The 19,126-nt window shown below is 33.2% G+C and overlaps 1 protein-coding gene across 6 annotated transcripts in view; it reads left to right on the top strand.

Annotated features, from left to right (window-relative positions):
* The window catches only part of LOC131070135 (uncharacterized), a 76,050-nt gene that overhangs the window by 56,250 nt on the left and 674 nt on the right, over nt 1–19,126 (top strand). For 3 of the 6 annotated variants that reach the window (XM_059216723.1, XM_059216731.1, XM_059216726.1), the window contains 12 exons: nt 9,715–9,787; nt 14,040–14,318; nt 14,426–16,117; nt 16,254–16,319; nt 16,421–16,539; nt 16,628–16,822; nt 16,909–16,998; nt 17,118–17,807; nt 17,903–18,197; nt 18,350–18,442; nt 18,537–18,626; nt 18,721–19,121. In XM_059216723.1, the coding sequence (XP_059072706.1) occupies nt 14,048–14,318; nt 14,426–16,117; nt 16,254–16,319; nt 16,421–16,539; nt 16,628–16,822; nt 16,909–16,998; nt 17,118–17,807; nt 17,903–18,197; nt 18,350–18,442; nt 18,537–18,626; nt 18,721–19,121 (4,002 nt within the window). In that variant the 5' untranslated portion in view covers nt 9,715–9,787; nt 14,040–14,047. Of the gene's footprint in view, nt 1–9,714; nt 9,788–10,253; nt 10,350–14,039; nt 14,319–14,425; nt 16,118–16,253; nt 16,320–16,420; nt 16,540–16,627; nt 16,823–16,908; nt 16,999–17,117; nt 17,808–17,902; nt 18,198–18,349; nt 18,443–18,536; nt 18,627–18,720; nt 19,122–19,126 lie in introns of those variants that run through there. The other 3 variants (XM_059216729.1, XM_059216725.1, XM_059216722.1) reach the window with 2 other exon arrangements.

Below are 19,126 nucleotides of genomic sequence, written 5' to 3'. Positions count from 1 at the left end.
GGAAAGATGAAAAATAAGTCCCCAAATAACACCTTGCATTTTGATTTAGGCCATAGTAGAAACCAATCATCCAAACCTTTCGAAAAAGGGCATGCAAGATTTAATTTGCCCATAAAATGCCACCAATAGTTGCAGGAGAATTTGCAGTGAAGAAAAAGGTGATCAATGGTCTCCTCTTGATTTTGACATAATACACATCTACTAGGCCCATTAATACCCAATTTAAGGAGTCTTTCACTGGTTATAATCTTCCTCTAAAAAGCCATCCAAGCAAAGGAACTTGCATTTGGAAGTTGATGTCTATTCCAGAACAGATTAATCTGCCAATCCTTCTTATCTACAACAACTTCTTTCAAATTATAGCCAAAACATACCTTATACTTACCATTAGACGAGCCACACCATCTAATGATGTACTCATCTAGGGATGGATGAATGATTCGATTCCTTAGAATACTGACAAAAATGTCTTTCTGATTTTGGACTAAGTCCAAGGGGTCCAGAGAATTCCACACCCATCTGTCAATACCATTCTCCTTAACTGAATGACCATAATCACAAACTTTGTGTCCTCAAAGCCGACATGGTTTTTTTTTTTTTATAGATTGAAGAGTAGGGTTCTGACACAAGGCTTCTTTGCCACTCCAAGAATCCAACCAGAAGGATGCATTCCTCCCATTTCTGACATCCCAAGTGACCTAATCACTTATGATTTCTTTGCATTCTAGAGTAAAATTTCAAATGGCCAAACCCCTGGGTGGGTTGATAACTGTGAGAATCCTTTTAGGCTCAAGTGAGTCCAGATATTTGTGTTTTAGGATTCTTACCCACTTCTGATTACCACCTCTACAAATTTCCCATACTAATTTTTCTCCCATAGCCAAATTCATAATAGAAATCTATCGAATTCCAGCACCCCCAACATTTTTTGGTTGACTTATTTTATTCCAGGCAGTCAGGGGAAATTTCCCTTTGTCATCCGACCCATTCCAAAGGAAATTCCTCATTATAGTAATTAACTCATCTTCTATGGTTGCCGATAGTTTCAAGCAAGCCATGGAAAAAACCGGTATGGCAGAGACGAACGATTTTATCATAGTAAGCTTACCGACAGATGATAATCACTTCCCTTTCCAATTTTCAAGCCTAGATTTACATTTCTCAATAAGATGCATCAAATAGCAAATCTTATTACTGCCAATGAAAAGAGGAGTCCCAAGGAATTTACGTGGAAAGTTTGCAACTCTTAAATTGAGGATTCTTGATAGAACACCTTGCATATTTGGCAAAGTGTTGATAAAGAAAACTTCTGACTTGTTCCAATTGATTTTTTGCCCTGAAGCCTTGCAATAGTCATTCACACAAGTATTTACAGTCCTTGCCTCTCTTCTACTAGTGACTCCAAATAGAATAGTATCATCAGCAAATTGCAAGTGGGTTGAATGTTCAACTCCTGTACCCACATTGACACCCAACCAATGACCATTATGGTGAAGAGATTTAATCAATCAACCTAAGGCTTTAGCCATAATTATAAACAAAAATGGTGACACAAGATCCCCTTGGAGAATACCTCTCATTGAAGGGAAGAAACCATGAGATGAACCATTAACCAAAACTGAGAATTTGGGTGTTGATAGACAATTCTTGACCCATGTGATCCATTCATTGCAGAAGCCAAATTTCCTCAATACTTCTACAAGAAATTCCCTCTCCACCATATCATATGCTTTCATAATATCCAACTTTAAAATCATATAAGAATCTTTAGTTTTCCTTGTAGTGTGGAGTGTTTCATGAGTAGTGATGATGCCTTCAACAATAGAGCATCCAGGGGCAAAGCCACTCTGCTCATCTGAAATAATATTTTTTAGAAGAGGTTTCATTCCATTGGCAATGATCTTTGTTACTATTTTGTAGACTGAATTGCATAATGAAATTGGTCTAAAATCACCCATTTGCTGAGGGTTTTTCTTTTTCAGGACTAAAGCTAGAAAGGTGTGATTTATAGCTCCCAGCATAGTCATTCTTTTTCTGGATTCTTCTACCACTAGGTGTAGGTCCTGGGCAATAATGTCCTAGAAATGCCAAAAGAAGGCCGAAGGAAAACTATCAGGGCTTGGAGTCTTATCAGGATTCAGCTGGAAGGTAACTTTCCTAACTTCATCTAAGTCAATGGGTTTGAAGAGCTCTTTATTGTGTCTATCAGTGATTAAAGAAGGGATTGAGTCTCAAATTTTGTTTCTTACTTCCTGACCACTCTGGCATTTACCATTCATCAGAGATTCAAAATGTCTTACTGCTTCTTGAGCAATATCCTCATAATCCCTGGCAATACTACCATCCGACCTCACAATCTTTGATATTTTGTTCCTATTTCGGTTTGCAATAGCAGATCTGTGGAAGAACTTGGTATTTCTATCCCCATCCTTGAGCCAAAGTTCCCTATATTTCTGCCTCCAGTGAATTTCTTCACGCCGAAGAATTTCATTTAGTTTAGCCTTAAGAGAGCTCTCCCTTTTACAAAGTTCTTCATTCATGCCTATCTTTATGACATAATTGGTAATTTCCTCCAGCTTTGTTGTGACCCTGAGTTTCTCCTTATGGATGTTTTGGAATTGACTCAAGTTCCACTCTTTGATTTTGATCTTAATATACTTGAGCTTCTTGTTTAGCCTGAACAACCTCAAGTTATTTCCTAGTACCGGCTCATTCCACCATGCTTGTATCAAGTCATGTAGTTCTAACACTCTGAGCCACATCATCTCAAACTGGAAAGGGTTGCCACCCTTGGATTGTCCTATAGACACATTTAGGTAAATAGGGAAATGGTCTGATCCTACAAGGGGTAGAATAGTTGATTCAAGGATAAGATTTTATTCAAGCCAATCACTAGCCACCAAAAACTAGTCTAGACATTCTACAATGTTAGTGAAACTAGTTCTCCTATTTGTCCATGTGAATGATCCATTCTTCGGGGCAACATCCAATAGTTGATTCTTTTCTACATATTCCTAGAAGTCTTTCTGAACCGTGCCAATCCTTTGAATACCACCCTTCTTTTCATTACCTGCCAGTATAGCATTGAAGTCGCTTGCAAAAACACAACTGCCCTTAGAAATATTTTGGAATCTGTTTGATAGAAGTGCCCAAAGATCTCGTTTGTCATTAGTAGTAGAGGGTCCACAGACATTGAAGAGATTGAAACTCTCATTTTTGCATAAACTAGTGACCAGACAATGTTGCCAATAATTATCTTCTCCAAGGAGTGTGATTTTAACATTCATAGGATTCCAGATTATTCCCATACCACCAGAGGCCCCCTCAGATTGTCAGGGGCATTAAGGCCCCTGACATTCTAGGATAGTAGCCTCATTGATCCTGGGGAAGGGGAGTCCCCTTCCCTAAATAAAGTTTGGACTGCCCACTAGCCGCACCTGCGATTTTCAGCATTGTTTTCCTTGATTTGTGCCCCCTTTTGCCCTTTGGTTTAAAGTTTGGAGCATTAATATATGAAGCAGTCTTCCCAAAACCTTTCACAGTATTATCCATTATTAGGTTGGCAATTGGTTCAAAATCTTCTTCCCATTCCGACGTAGAGGAAGCAATTTCTCCTTCTTCCAAGTCAGTGGTCATGCCTTTCTTGCCCAAAACACCGGAGGTGTTTGGATCAACTGGCAGAGGGGGAATATTCTCATCCTTTGTCACCCTAAATTTACCAATCTTAGTGGATTCTAAGGAAAGAGAGGCTGCGAGCTCTGTTGCAATATCATTTTGAAAGGATTTAGCATCTTCCAATAGATTTAGTAGAGCTCGAGCACTATCACTATTGTTAGTATGGATTTGTTGTTGGCCAGATAGAACGAGGGGAGAATTATCAACATGATTATTAATTTCCACCTCCTTCATACTGGCTGCTGAGGATTGTTCTACATCATTTGTTCCCAGTATTTCTATATTTTCCTTATATGACTTCACATCAGTCAACTTAGTTTGCACACAAGCATAACTTCTTAAGATAGAGGCCGAAACTTCACATTCAAGGCCAATATGATCCCTTGAGAAGCAATGGGGGCAAAGATGCAACTGATCTTCTCTGTCAATCCTTTGAATCCATACCTTGTCGGCACCAATAATTTTGACTTCTTCTGGGATTTTGGAAATTTGGCTGGTATTAATGCATATCTTGATAAAACTACCCCAAACCCTATCCTCTAAAACGTCATTGACAGATACAAAAGTGCCAAGTTCTTTGCAAATGTCTTTAATAATCTCAATGTGCCAATAGTTCGATGGGAATTTGTATAGCCTTAACCAGACTATGCTTTCTGGTAAGGTATGAAACCGAGGATTAAAATTAGGTATCCAATCAATAATATGCACTCCAATCCCATCCAGAGTATAAGGACCTTTATTTTTAGCATTCCATATGTCCTCTTTTTTCATAAACTCAATCATATAGTAATCATTCGGAAGAACATTAAAGTTAATGTCCTCCCCCCATTGCGATCTACACCATTTCTCAAAATTTCCCCTTAACCATTTACCTCCACCCCATTAAGTAAAAAAACAGTAATCTTGAAGATTTGACCTAGCCAAATTGATCTTGTTATCATCCAAAATAAAAGTGGGTCTTGAGATTTTCCTTACTGGTATGTGAATGTTTAGATAAGCTGATGGTTGGTATCTTCGCCAGGGTTCATTTTTCCCCACTTGATTCAAGTTAGATCGTTGGTTTCTAACCAGAGCAATGGACCGCCAAACCTCTGCATGATCGGCTCATGAAGTTCTGTCTTGCCTAAACCACCCATTCCGAAACTTTTTAGGGCCATTACCCGGTGGTGGGTTGAAACCTTGCCTATGGAAATTATGGATGTTAAATCTTTCTGTCTCCAATACAAAGGGATTAAGATTTAATAATGAATTCCAATTGCGTGCCAACTCAGTAGCAAGAAGCTTCACATTGCAAAACCAACCATCATTGCTCCATGAAAAGCCATTCTTCTTCCATGCTTACAAGTTTATTGGCCTAAGGTTACTATTTGTGTAGGGATGACTAATATCTATTTTCTTCTGAGGTCTTATATCCTTATATCTTCTCTACACGGGATTAGGTACATCCACCTTCCATGGCCGACCTGGGATCTAATCTTTCCTTGCTGGTGACTCGAGAGCTGGTCACTTGCCAGTAGTCTGGCTCCTCATAGCTTCAATGGGAACGGCTTCATCAGCTTCGTCACTTCATGATCTAATCTTCCCCTGACCTCCCCTGCCTTGGATCGGAGCCACAACCACCTGCTCGTCGGTTAGGAGCCTGCTGTTGCCACTGTCTCTGCCGAATTCGCCACCTTCGCTCGCCATTTTTCAACACCCCTTTTCTTAGGCTTCTTAGTTTCCTAGTAGAAGAAATAATTCTCACCAAGGGTGGCCTCAACATTTACCTCTCTTCTTATCCTATAACCCTTGATCATTGTCATGTTGTTGGTTGAGTTTTGATAAATTTCTAGGTTGGCTCTTGCCTTTTCTCTTGTTCATAATACTCAAACTAAAGGTGACATTAAGATACTTGTTGAGGAAACATGTGATGAAGGGTGGGATCCTTCAATGTCAACCTAAACCCCATTGATGTATGGGGAAAATCAAAAGGTTGTGATACCTCTCCTTGATTAACCTGCATAACTTTTGCTCCTTAACAACCTTTTGTATTTTTAGTTTACTCTTTATTGAGATATAAATTATTTTGCCCACTTTTTTTTAATAATGTGTAATATTAATATAGTTAAATAATATAGTGACATTCATCTGAAAAAAGAAAAACAATAAAGGAAGATCACACACACTGTTGCTATTTAACTTCCAACTCCGTATACAAACAATCCAATAAGATGGCCAGTCACATTTAGAGGCTAAACAAGTGATGACTATGACACTGAGGGAAAAGAACATAGATGTGGAAATTAGTAGCATGTGATCCACCATTGGCCTCCAACATTAGGCATTATCGTGACTAAATTTATGGTTAAATTGGCAATACTAAATTTATGGTTAAATTGGCAATAGCTTTAAAATTTATTGTTGTTACTAGATATCAGATCATCTTATCTTCTTACTTCTTTGGACAAGTTTATGGTGGCATATTCATCATAAATCTTTAGCATCCTTGTGATTAGGCATATTGAAATAGTTTCGTGGGTGGCCCCTTGTGATTGGGCATCCTCTTAGGGTCACATGATTGAATACCTTTAGTGAAAAGTCAATTCACCCAATTGATCTAATCCACTAGTAGCATCAACTAGGGTGTCATAATAATAGGTTACCATTTAAGCTCTAAGATTTATACATGCAGAACTAAAATAAAAAAAATGTCATCATTCTTTCTATAAATAAGTATTTATGCCATTATTTTTTCTTATGATTAAATCTTATTTACTCATGGTTTCAGGGAAATTGTGTTTTAATGATTTTTCTTTCTTTAGTTACGTAAAACTAGAAAAATAGAGTTTCTACTTATTATTTTGTTGATAGATGCTTGATTTAGGTTTCTTGAATTCTATTTTTTTTTTTAATATAGTGTACAATGCTAGAAAGTGGCCATATATGGATATCGTATGTGTGTACCTCTTATAAAGTTTGTAAGGTTTCTTTGGCTTCCTAGAGAGAATATTGTTTTGCGGAAAAATCACTTAAATCTTTGACATAAGGTGGGATAGAAAGGAGCATGCCTACTAAAGTTAGAGAAATACATCCTTATAAAAGACATTGAAACTATTAGTTTTTTTTATTAAGATAAAGGAGGAAGGGCCTCTAAGCCATTACAGATGTCAACAAATAGAAAACAAAACATACCAAGACTAACTTAGCAACTAGTCACCAAAGAATATATAGAAGTTTCACAAATAGTGATAAATATTTAGGCTAATCTAAGAGCCTATATAAATGATATCACTTTTGAGGATGATCCATGATTTTTAGACTTTAAGTTACTAGAGTTTTACATTTTATGCATGGTAATAATTTGCTTGGGATCTTTGGATCTTTAAGATGGGTGTAGGATGGGTTGATTTAATCTTAGTTATAAGATTTTTAAATCAATAAATTTATGATGATAACTTTAAGATTTAATTTTTTATATTATTTAATGTAAATTGTTGTGTTTTTTTTTTTAGAAAAAAATTATAAATTTAAAGTCAATAGTTCACTATGATGTATAATTAAGATTTTTTAAAGTAGAATATATTTTAATTTAATATATTTGAAGTTAAAATGATTATTCTATTATGTATGTTAACATATCAAATATTTAATCTATTAAATAAGATGTACACTTAGAGATGATAGAGTTCTAATATGTATTGTTTAAATATGATTAAAATTTTAAGGATTTTTTAACCTTTAATTTTTGTTCTTTTGATTTTACTTTTTATTAGTTAAATAAAATTTGGTCCATAATGCATGATAATGAGAATAAATTAATAAACTAGTTTAATAAGATGAACAAACTAAATTTCACCATAAAATCAATGTGATATTGATGATAGATAAAGAATGATTCAAAGAGAGGTGAGAGATAATTTGAATATAATAATGACATATGTTTCATGGATATTCTTGTATTTCTTTTTCTTTTACTTTTACTTTTACTTTTACTTTAAGAACTGACCTTCTTACATTCTAATTCTTTTTCCTTTTCTTTAAAGACTGCTATGCTTTTCTTGACTAATATTCTTATTTTTCTTTTACTTTTACTTTTACTTTTTGACCCATCTAAATTTCTTGGAATTGATATTCTTACTTTAATTTACATCATGGTTAGGGTTAAGGCTAGGGTTAGGTTAATGGTTAGGGTTAAGGCTAGGGTTAGGGTTAAGATTGTGGTTATGCTTAGGATTTAGGGTTTATATCATAGGGTTAGGGTTAGGATTAGGATTATGTTTATGGTTTATATCATTGTTAGGGTTAAGTTAATGGGTATAGTTCAGATTTACAACATGGTTAGGGTTTGGCTAATGATTATGGTTTGCATCACTTTTAAGGTTAAGTTAATGGTCTAGCTGAATAAATTCAACTAGACTATTATTTAAATTCAACTCTTCAAATAAAAAGTTGAATTTAAATAATGGTCTAATTGAATTTATTCAGGGCTACAATTCTTACTTTTGTAAGTGTGCACTAAATATATATGTAGCATCATCGATATTCAATGAACGACTACCAGCAAATTTAGTTTATTTTTCTTTAAAGTGAGGAGTTACCGAATCCCAATTGAAATCACTGTCATTTCACTACGTGAAGGTTATCTTCTGGAGAATCGTCTTCAACGATTTGATTTTTTTCTTTACTAAGGTTGACATGACATTAGGAGAGGAAGAATATCTTATTCCAGTTTCTTTAGAACAAATCGCAACCACTCATTCACGTTTTCTTTTACTAACTCTCCACAATTTTTTATTAAATATGGATTTGAATAGCAACAATTGCTAGCCCATCTGCATTTCATGGGATTGATTTTCTTACCCTATTTTTTTAAAGATTAATATTGGTATATTCATTTTATTTTTAATTGAAATATTGTTTTTCTTACATACATAAACTTTTTTTTCACTTTTATTTTTAGACTGACATTCTAATTCTTTTTTTTTTAACTGATATTCTTAAAAATATATGGAATATAGGAAAATTTAGATTTCATATATTGATATGCTTATGTTCATTTTCTTTTACTTTTATCAATTGATATTCACTCTTTCCTTTTTATTATTGATATTCTTGTATTTCTTTTACTTTTACTTTTACTTTTACTTTAAAAACTGATCTTCTTACATTCTCATTCTTTTTCCTTTTCTTTAAAGACTGCTATGCTTTTCTTGACTAATATTCTTATTTTTCTTTTACTTTTACTTTTTGACCCATCTGAGTTTCTTGGAATTGATATTCTTACTCTTTCCTTTTTATTATTGATATTCTTGTATTTCTTTTACTTTTACTTTTACTTTTACTTTAAGGACTGATCTTCTTACATTCTCATTCTTTTTCTTTAAAGACTGCTATTCTTTTCTTGACTAATATTCTTATTTTTCTTTTACTTTCACTTTTTGACCCATCTGAATTTCTTGGAATTGATATTCTTACTTTAATTTTTCTTTTTCATATATTGATATTCTTACATTCATTTTCTTTCTCTTCTATCATCCATATTCTTCCATTTCTATTTCTATTTCTTCTACTTTTACATTATCCCTAAGACTTATCTTCTTACATTCTCATTCTTTTCTTTTTTTTTAAACTTTAAAAACTGCTATTCATACATTTTTTTTCTTCTTCCTATCTGATATTCCTAAACATACATCAGAATATAAGAAAAAAATATCTAATTTATAAAATTATATAAGCACTTTTCCCACACCAATAACGTTTTCCAACAAATATATTTACCTTTAAATTTCTAAATAATGTTTTCCAAGAAATGTGTCTTTACCTTTAAATTTCGAGATTTGTAAAGATGACCCCTAAAAAATATCTTGCGGGAGGCAAATTTTGTGACGGACCCTCAGATGTCATGATTGGGGTGGACCCTCGGATATTAAGACCGACAGACAGCCATAATTGTAGTTTTGAGAAAAGTAAATTGAAACAAATTTAAATAGGAGAGTTTAATTTAGTTGAAACAACGTAGAAACACAATGAGTTGTCTTTCATCTGTAATGCTGGCTGCAGACTGGAGGACAACAGAGTCGGAGTAGTGCGATTCAAGTTTTGAATCCCCCTTGCTGGAATTCCATTTCTACTGGTCGGTTATTTTCCTTGGTTCATCTATTTCCATCATATTCTAGATTCAATTTCAATGTATGATAGACAAACCAAGTAAAATTTGTTAAAATGTTTTGTTTTAGAGAACAATGAGCACTGGGCTGATTCGAAACCTATAGTTGATTTGTGTTTCATTTCTTATTAAAAAATGTTAATTGTATTCAATTTGCTATGATAGAACAGTATGCTGATTTTTTCTCTAACTCTTAATTTAGTAGCCTAACCCTCAAATTAATGCCCTTATGAAATACAAATATTTTTGGGTATTTAGTTGTTAGATGTCATATTGGATTTTTAAATTTTTTTACATGCAATTTAAGATCTTATAGTACCATGATCACAAGAGGATTTATTATGTAAGGGTCAAGAAGTGGTATTTTCTGTTGTCCTCTTGACTATTTTCTATTGTATTCTATGAATAGTTGTCTTTGGGATTCAACGATCAGTCTCATAGTGCAAAGTTGTCTTTGGGATTCAACGTTTATATCAATCAAAGTCAAACTCGTACCTAAACAAGTCTATGCATGCATTTTTTATAATTGGTAAATTTGAAATTTCCGCCAGGATTGTCTTTTACATTGGTTTGCAAGGTAATATTTTAGCTTTCTTCAACATTAGACACATCTTTTGGAAATTGAAACCCAGTTCGATGATGAGATCCCTATTGATTTAGGGTTTGCTTTCACTCATCTGACCAAAGGTTGACATATTACTGAGGAAGTTTTAGCCATCCTGTCTTTTACTGTAACTTACACTTCCAGTTTCAATATGTAAATATTTAATAATGGAATTTTCAAAGAAACACAGGCTTAATTGGTACTTTTTAATAAGTACAAAGATTAGAAAGTTTAAAATTAGGTGTAATTAGGTTTATGTTATAAAATTTAGGTCTGTGTTCTTTAAGATTTTTGAAATCTTATTATCTTGTTATTTTTGGAGATTGATATTAAGAAAACTAATTAAAATTAAATAATTTAGAGGGAACAACCAGAGATAATAAGCATTTTTATAGTATTTTAAATCTATTTGTAATAATTGAAATTATATTTTATTAATTTGAATTTATTTTTGAATAATTTTCATAATTCATTTTTTTTTGTCATATTCTTTATCTTCGTAGACTAAACAAGATTCTTTTCCCTCATATTTTCTCTCTCTAAATAATGTTTTCACCTATGAAAGGTTTTAGAAATTTCTGAAACCTATTCATTGTAAAGAATTTGAATGAGATCATCTCAAAATTGTTTTTGATTAGGATAAAACAAGTTTTGAAGGGAACCCAAAATCCATACAACCAGAAAGATGCCAACAAGAAATGAACTAGACTACCCGATAACGAACAACAGGTTTTAAAAGGACCTGAAACCTTCTACACTTAGGGGCATCTTGAGCCCAAATCCAAAGACTCTACAAACTAAAATTAAAAAAACTAGAACATCCACATGTAGCCAAACACCAGCCAAACCTTACACATAAGACATTACAACACAGGTTGGAACAAACAGATGGTCTAAATCAATAGATACTAGACCACAAATACAAGGAACAATGATTTTAAGAAGCATCCTCAGCCAACAAGAAGGGTTTTCCTAGGTTACTATAACTTGTAACAGAAGTTGCTGGCCACAAAAGACCACATAGCCAATACACTATAATGTCCAAAATATGAAAATAACAATTTCTAAAATATGAAAAATAAACAATTTTTAGAGATAGATCTTGCAACCTTAGAAAATTTCAACTTCAACACAAACTTGTAAAATGAGGATTAACCAACTAAAATAAACCATCTCCAAATATTCAAACTAATCAAAGATTTTACTAGTATTTGCACCTATTCATGATAAAATACTTATTCATTTTTCATGCACTCAAGTTGTAATATTAGGACTAGTGGTCTCAAACAAGGTTTTATTTCAATTTTATGGTGTAGAGATCAATTTTAGGAAGTTTATTAGTATTTGTAGTTTTGCAAAAAGGACTACAACCATTTTATTAGTTACCAACAATAAATTATAAGTAGAATAATAAATCTACATGTTTGTCTATCAATATTAGAATAATTTAACTCGAAACTTATCACATTAACTTTTTAAAAATTATTTAAAAAAAAATTGATTATGAAGACACATGACTAATGAGGAATAAGACACATGACTAATGAGGAATTAGTATGTACCTGTTAAGAAAGCTAGTTTTAGATAGGTTGGTTGAGCTAGAAAGGGCATCCATTGCCTTGACTCTTATTTTATAAAGAGAACAGAAAAGAAGTGTATCAATATTTGTGAATAAAGAAATAAGTTCAAAAGGATCCAAACGCATACCAATCTAAAAATGTTAAAATGTTTACAATAACAAAAACAAAATCAAATAAAAAATAAAAAATACAATTAAACCTAAAAATCATAATAAAAAATATCAAAATAGTCAACCAAAATTTAAAACAATTAAAAATTGAACAAAATTATACATACATACATACAGTAGATGTAGCAGTGCTCTAGTCCGACTTGCACACCCAACAGCATGGTAGTGAGCTAGGGGCAGATGCTGATAGCACTAAGGCAACGCATGAGCTAGATTGGAGCCGAGCTGGCTTTGTGCGATAGCTAGCCAGAGAGGTCAACTACCCCAGTAGCATGAAGGAAGCAACTTACATTGCCCAAGAGGGTCGTGGGGGCCCTAAACCTGCACACTCACGAATCGGGTTTTCAAATTTGCTTATGATCATATGCTTACATCAACCAATAGAAAATCAAATAAATAAAATATTTAAATTATATAAAATGTAGTCTTAATTTTAAACTGTAGAAATGTGGCACGCAAATTTTAATTATTGCATCTGACTAGTTAGATAAAAGAGATTGCATTCTTAATGAATGCATTAGTAACTTGCCTATCCACATGAACTAATAAATTTTATTTATATTCTCACATGTAATGAGATTTTTATAAAAAAATTTAAACTGCGAGAATGACCTCATTCTTGCCATTGCCAAATGAGTCAGCTATGATTATTTAACAAAATAATTGTTTTAAATATATAATTTTTTTCTATAAGTATAGTTCAATGTTTTCAATACAATCAAGGACATCCTTGGCCATCCTTAGGATGTTCAAATACCCTTTATGTAACAAGAATGTGATGAGATCTTTTGGAGACATTTTATTATGGAAAAAGGGAACCAAGGAATATCGTTTTGTTAGGGAAACATGAACTATGGTTGGAATGTTATTTGGAAGCTTCAAATATAATAAATTTAAAAAAATAATCTAGTTGATTTCAAATATTAATTATATTTAATGTTATTGGTTTAATTTAAATTTGAAAGGATTGAGTATTTGAAAGTTGAAGTAGGGAAAATCAAAATTTATTTATGATATTTCAAAGATTATTTAATATCATCTAAATATGTAGTTTAAATTTAATTGATTTAAGTACTTTTATACATAAAATTGTTTCAATTACAAGGGAAAACTAGTTTTACAAAATAATAAACCCAAAATTGTTTTTTATACATAAAACGGTTTTTTATTTAATCTTTCAAAAAAATTATTTGACCATTTTCAAATTTTAAGTATATTTAATTTTATTGATTTAATCTAAATTTGAAAGAATTGTTTACTTGAAAGTAAGAAAAAAAAAAAAAAAATTATGATATTTTAAAGATTATTTAAGATTATTTAAATATATACTTTGAATTTAATTAAAATAATTTAATATTACAATTATATTATTTTTTATTTACTCGGGTTGACAAAATGAAATTTGTGTAGTCTTATGATTATTTTTATTTTTATTTCTATTGATTTAGTTTTAATTTGAAAATAAATTAAAATAAGAAAAAAAATCCAAGTATGATATTTAAGATTATTCAATAATATATTTTAAATTTAATGTAATTTAAAATAAAATTGATTTATTTGTATATTTTTTTAATTTATCGTAACAATTTATGATTATAATTATATATATTTTTTATTATGCATGTCTTAGAAATATGATACATATATTAATGCCTTGTTAAAATTGTATTTATACTTTTTAACTAATAATTCTTTTTAATATATTTAAAGCCCAAGTTTAACGATTATTTGTGGACTCATCAATTTAGTCGAGACTTTGTTTTTAACTCTTCTTTTCCAAGGGAGAAGAGAAGTATACGGATTTTATATGAAGCGGAACAGGATTTGCTTCTTTTAATTTATTGGATTGCTTCATGATTGTGCAGGAGAGACTATGTCCACACCTACCAAGCTCAGGTTCAAGAGAATACACTTTTATTCTTTAATGCCAAACGGATACCGTTTGGCAACGGTTAAAGAAGTGGGAAATAATTTGGAGGCCATTAAACGCCAAGTTGGGAAGAGCTACAACACCCGTCTTTTGGACGGGCGTATCTCGTCTGACTATCAAGTCAACACTACTATTATTCTGTGTTTTTGGTGTCTGGTGGTGAAGGAAAAAGTGTGGGATGAGGAGACACGTGGTTGGAAGAAAAAATGTTCAGGTGCGAATTCTTTGTTTTAATGTAGCTGTTATTTTCATTGACTTCGTATTGTTTGTTTTACAGTTACATTGCTTTATATAATTATCATCTTTACTGTGATATTACAGCTTGCTATCCATCGAGTGGTAATTTGTTGAGAGCGCAACTTTATAATGAAATTGTTCTCTCCGAACAAGAGAGAAAAAATGCGCTGTCTCTTGCTGCCATCAATGCAGATGCAGAAGTTATATGTTGGCTGTTCAAAACTACAAATTCTGAAACAGAGTTCCGAGGCTTCCAAAATTTGTTTAGCTTGAAAGAAATGAAAGAATGGAGTTATGTGAAAAGTTATGGTGTGGTGAAATGCTTGTGCGCTTCTAAGTTTCCATTACAGTTGCCGTTGGAAGAGGACGACCAAGGCAAAACAGTGCTGGATTATTTGATTAGTTTCATGGAACTTTGGCGTGTTCCATTTTGGACCATTCGATGGACTGAATTGTTAATAGAGTTTTACTCCACTAATATTGTTCATCACTGCAAGATTAGAGATGGTGTGTCCTTTCTGGATAAAGCTACGAGCAAAGCTATAGTTGCGAGTAAAGCTATAGTTGCGAGTATGAGCGAAGATATGAACTATAAAAACACATGGTTTGTCGCATTTACAAAGCTCTTGTCAGTATCTTCAAATTCGGTAGAAAATCAGGTTTCCAAGATGAAGCATTGCTTTGGAGACGTTTTGATTGAGGCAGTTGAAAGAGGTTACGCTCAACTTGTAGATGCTTTGTTAGAATTCAAAGACTCCAATATTGACCAACTCCCCACAGATGTTTTTTTGAAGATTGCACGAGAGGCCATCGGCAAAGGCTACTCAAACTGCCTGGAGAATATGTTAAATTTATTGAAGCTAAAAGTTGGAAACGAGCTCCAACAAGACAAATATGGAAAAACGCTCTTTCATTATGCAGCTAAATCAGAAAACGAAGAAGTTTCTGGATTGCTTAGTCGAGCATATCTGGAAGAGTACAGAGTGAAAAAAGGGGATAAATGGGGAAGAACCTTTCTTCACTGGGCAGCACTCACTGGACAAGCTCACTTGTGCACAGTTTGTATTGGTGAATTGAATTTAAAAGTAGATGCCAAGGATAATTTGGGCCAGAATGCTTTACATTTAGCAGCAAAAGGAATTAGGGGGCACTCAGTTGTGGATATTTTATTGAAATCATCCTCAGCGAACTTGGTATATGCAACGGATGGTGAGGGAAGAACACCATTGCACTTTGCATCTGCAAAAGGAAACATTAAAATGGTTGAGAAACTACTGGAGAACACTCGAGAAGAAAAAATGTTTCAGCAACCTGACGGCTTCGGGAAGACTGCACTACAAATGGCAGCACAAGGAGGGCATACACGAATTGTGCAGCGGCTTTTGGAACAAGTCAGTGATCCCTTCTTACACCGCGATGCCCATGGAAGCACAGCATTGCACTATGCTACTGGAGTACAGGATGCAGAGGTTGCACTAGCCATATCGCAGAGCCTCCTAAATAAATATAAGAAGGAAGATGATAATAGATCTCTTATGTTGTGGGCCTCAGCAGCAGGGATTGGCACGGCAGAGGAGAGAGAAGAGGTAAATCCTTTAGTTAAGGATTTCCTTTTACAGGAAAAGGCAGGAGATAGGAATCATTTGTTAGAGGCGGCTGCATTGACTGAGAATGTGGATATGGCATGGGAGCTTCTACATAGAGGTGCCGACATTGCAGACATTAAACCTTCCAATAAACCCTGGGATGGAGAACGAGATGAGAAATGTATTAGAGGTGCGGATATCGCAGATACATACTATTCCAAATGGAAAGAACGGACCAAGCACCTTGTTTATCTTACTATGTTTATAATTTATAATTTGATTTTGCGCTTGCTTAATGTTTTTCTAATAATAATTTTTTGTTACAGTAATAAAAGAAATTGAAATAGCAAACGAACAAGGACAAGATAAACCAAGCTCGGTGGATAATCTCGGTAGTATATCATGTTAAATTTTTAGTTTTTATTGATTTATTTAAATTGGAAGAAGATAGTCTTGATACTATATGAAAAAACATTTGGATAAACTATTGCAGGAAGAAATGTTTTCGCCGAAGGTCTAGCTGCTCTGTTTTTGAATAAATATGTAGAATCTCCAATCACGGTGGGCATTTGCGGTGAATGGGGCATGGGAAAATCCAGTGTCATGGTTCAGGTGCGTTTTACTTCTAGTGTTAAATAAATTTCAGTTTTGAATTACTCTGAATACCTAATATCCTTTCAACCCGTGCATGTACTTGTAGACGGAAAATATTATGCTGATGGCAGCTTCTCAGTTGTCATTTCCAAACCTCCTCCCTTTTGAAAATTTCTGTGGAGCAAAGAAGACGCCATTAAGTACAAAAGGTCGAAAGATATATATAAAGATGAAAAATGCTGCGTACAAGTTATTTCCAAACAACTCTATTTGCAAATTTCTACCATTCACCAGGACGAGGGTAATATTTTAAATATATTTCTCTGGTATTTTTTTTTCTGTTTTCTTCAAATAATTATAATATCATAATTCGAATATTTTAAACAGAATCAACTGGTGAAACTGTTAGAAGAGTATCATCCTGAATACCATGCCATCTATAAGTACCTTGCATGCATGGATGTGCATAATCAAAATGTGAGTGGAATCACAACCATTACACACAGTAAATAAAGGATTTTAATTATGGAAGGAGCTATTAGTTCATTATCTTTTTTCTACTGATATCTCCTCTTCCCTTTTCTACTCATTTTCAGTTAAGCTCGGTCGGCGAGAGGAGTAATCAATTACAAGCAATGAAAGAAGCACCTCGAATTCTAACAATTCAATACAATGCATGGCACTATCGAGATGAGCATCAAGCTTGGGCTGGTCTAGCAGTCACAATCACAAAAGAAATTGAATGGGTCATGACTAGAGCACAGAGATTCAGTACTTGCTGGAGATATAGTTGGGCTAAAAATAGTGTTAACATTTGCATGCAAATATTTTTACCCTGCTTTTTGGTAACATTTCTAGCAGGCTGGATAGCTTGGGCAGCTTGGACATTATTGAAGGAGGCAAAATTTAAAGATTTAAAATATGGATCCATACCTTTTACTATAATAGTAATTGTATGGGGAGTATTAAAATCAATTATTTCTGTTGTGAAACCAGTGAGCACACAGATGATGGGGTATATTAACTCACCAGATCATACAGCTCATCTTGGCTATCAACAACAAGTCATATCAGACATCAATTTTTTGAAAGGGGAACTTGGAAAAAACCCTCACTGGTTTTTTTCTTTCATTGTTGGTGAATGGTGTTGGAATTGGTTGGGCCTGTATCCGGACAATGTTGAAAACACATGTTTTCCAAAATTTAAGCCAGCCTCTGAGGACCGACTTCGAATGATAGCATTTGTTGATGATCTAGATAGATGCGATGAAAAAGTTATAATAGAGGTATGTGGAAGCATTAAATGTTTTACCATTATTATGTTCACGTTTTCAATTTATACAATTTTACGGGACTAAAGGTTTTTTTAAAATTAATACAGGTTTTATCTGCTATAAATCTAGTACTGGCTGAATGCAAGATCAATGTGATTTTGGGGATCGATAAAAAAATGATTCAAAGAGCAGTTGAGAGACATTTTGAAGATAATGATGATAGAGATTTAGCAGATAAATTTATTTGTAAAATTATTCAAATTCCTTTGAGTTTACCAGATCTTGTAGTTGAAGAATCAGATAAGTTCTTACAACGTCATTTAGGACATCCACCCCCTACAAAAACTATAATAAGAGTGGACGATGAAGACACAGATTATGGTGAAATTGATACAGATAATGGTATTACTAGAAAATATTTTTTTTAAACAAGAATATATAGATTTGAAATGCTTTAGATCATAAACTTGTTTCAAAGTAGTTTAACATTTTATTGATGTCTGTTGGCTTGTACATGTGATTATGATTACATTTTCACCTTTGTCCATATACAGATGATACAAGTCAAAGGCAAGAAAGCACATCAAGGCAAGAAAACACATCAGTTGAAATTGATTCTTCTAACAGACTACAAACAGGTAATCAAGGTAAATAAAATTATTTTTCATGTTTAACTTTATATTGACGTTCATTGGCTTGTGCATGTGATTCTGATTAATTTTTTCTTTTGTTCAAATACAGATGAAATAAAAAAATCTAATAAAAGCCTAGGGAAGGAAAGCCAAGTGGTAGAAATTAATTTTTGTAAAAGACTACAAACAAGTTGTCAAGGTGATTTTCCTAAATCCTCAAGCAAGCATTGGGTCATTTCAATTTTTAATGAAAGAATTGCTAATCAATTTTTATACTTTCAATTATTTGACAGGCATTATTCAAAAAGTGTCTCATTGGTTGGCTTGCTTATTTCAAAGTTTCTTTTTGCTTGCTTGCAACTTATCAAGTGAAATACAAAAAATGCAAGATGAGATAAACAAAAGTGAAATTCGTCCTTTGGCATTTTCAAAAGGTGCACGATTAACTAGGGAAATGTTGCTATCAAAATATAGCCCAAAAGAAGCTGAAACATTATATAAGTTTAAGGAATTTGCCACTGGTACACAAAAACTTCCTCGTGAATGGAAACGCTTCTTAGATTACCGTAAAATTGCTTGCAATATTCTTTCTATGAGAGGAAAAGTTTATAAGCTACCAAGTTGGAGGGTAGAATTGGTGGCTTGGGTATTTGTTTGTTGGCAATGGAAGCATGAGATCAACACTCTCATTAAGGTTTG

Source organism: Cryptomeria japonica, chromosome 1 (assembly GCF_030272615.1).
Source record: "Cryptomeria japonica chromosome 1, Sugi_1.0, whole genome shotgun sequence".
In the NCBI taxonomy this organism is placed as follows: domain Eukaryota; kingdom Viridiplantae; phylum Streptophyta; class Pinopsida; order Cupressales; family Cupressaceae; genus Cryptomeria; species Cryptomeria japonica.
The sequence above is the reverse complement of the archived record's forward strand: the minus strand, read 5'-3'. Positions and strand labels throughout refer to the sequence as shown.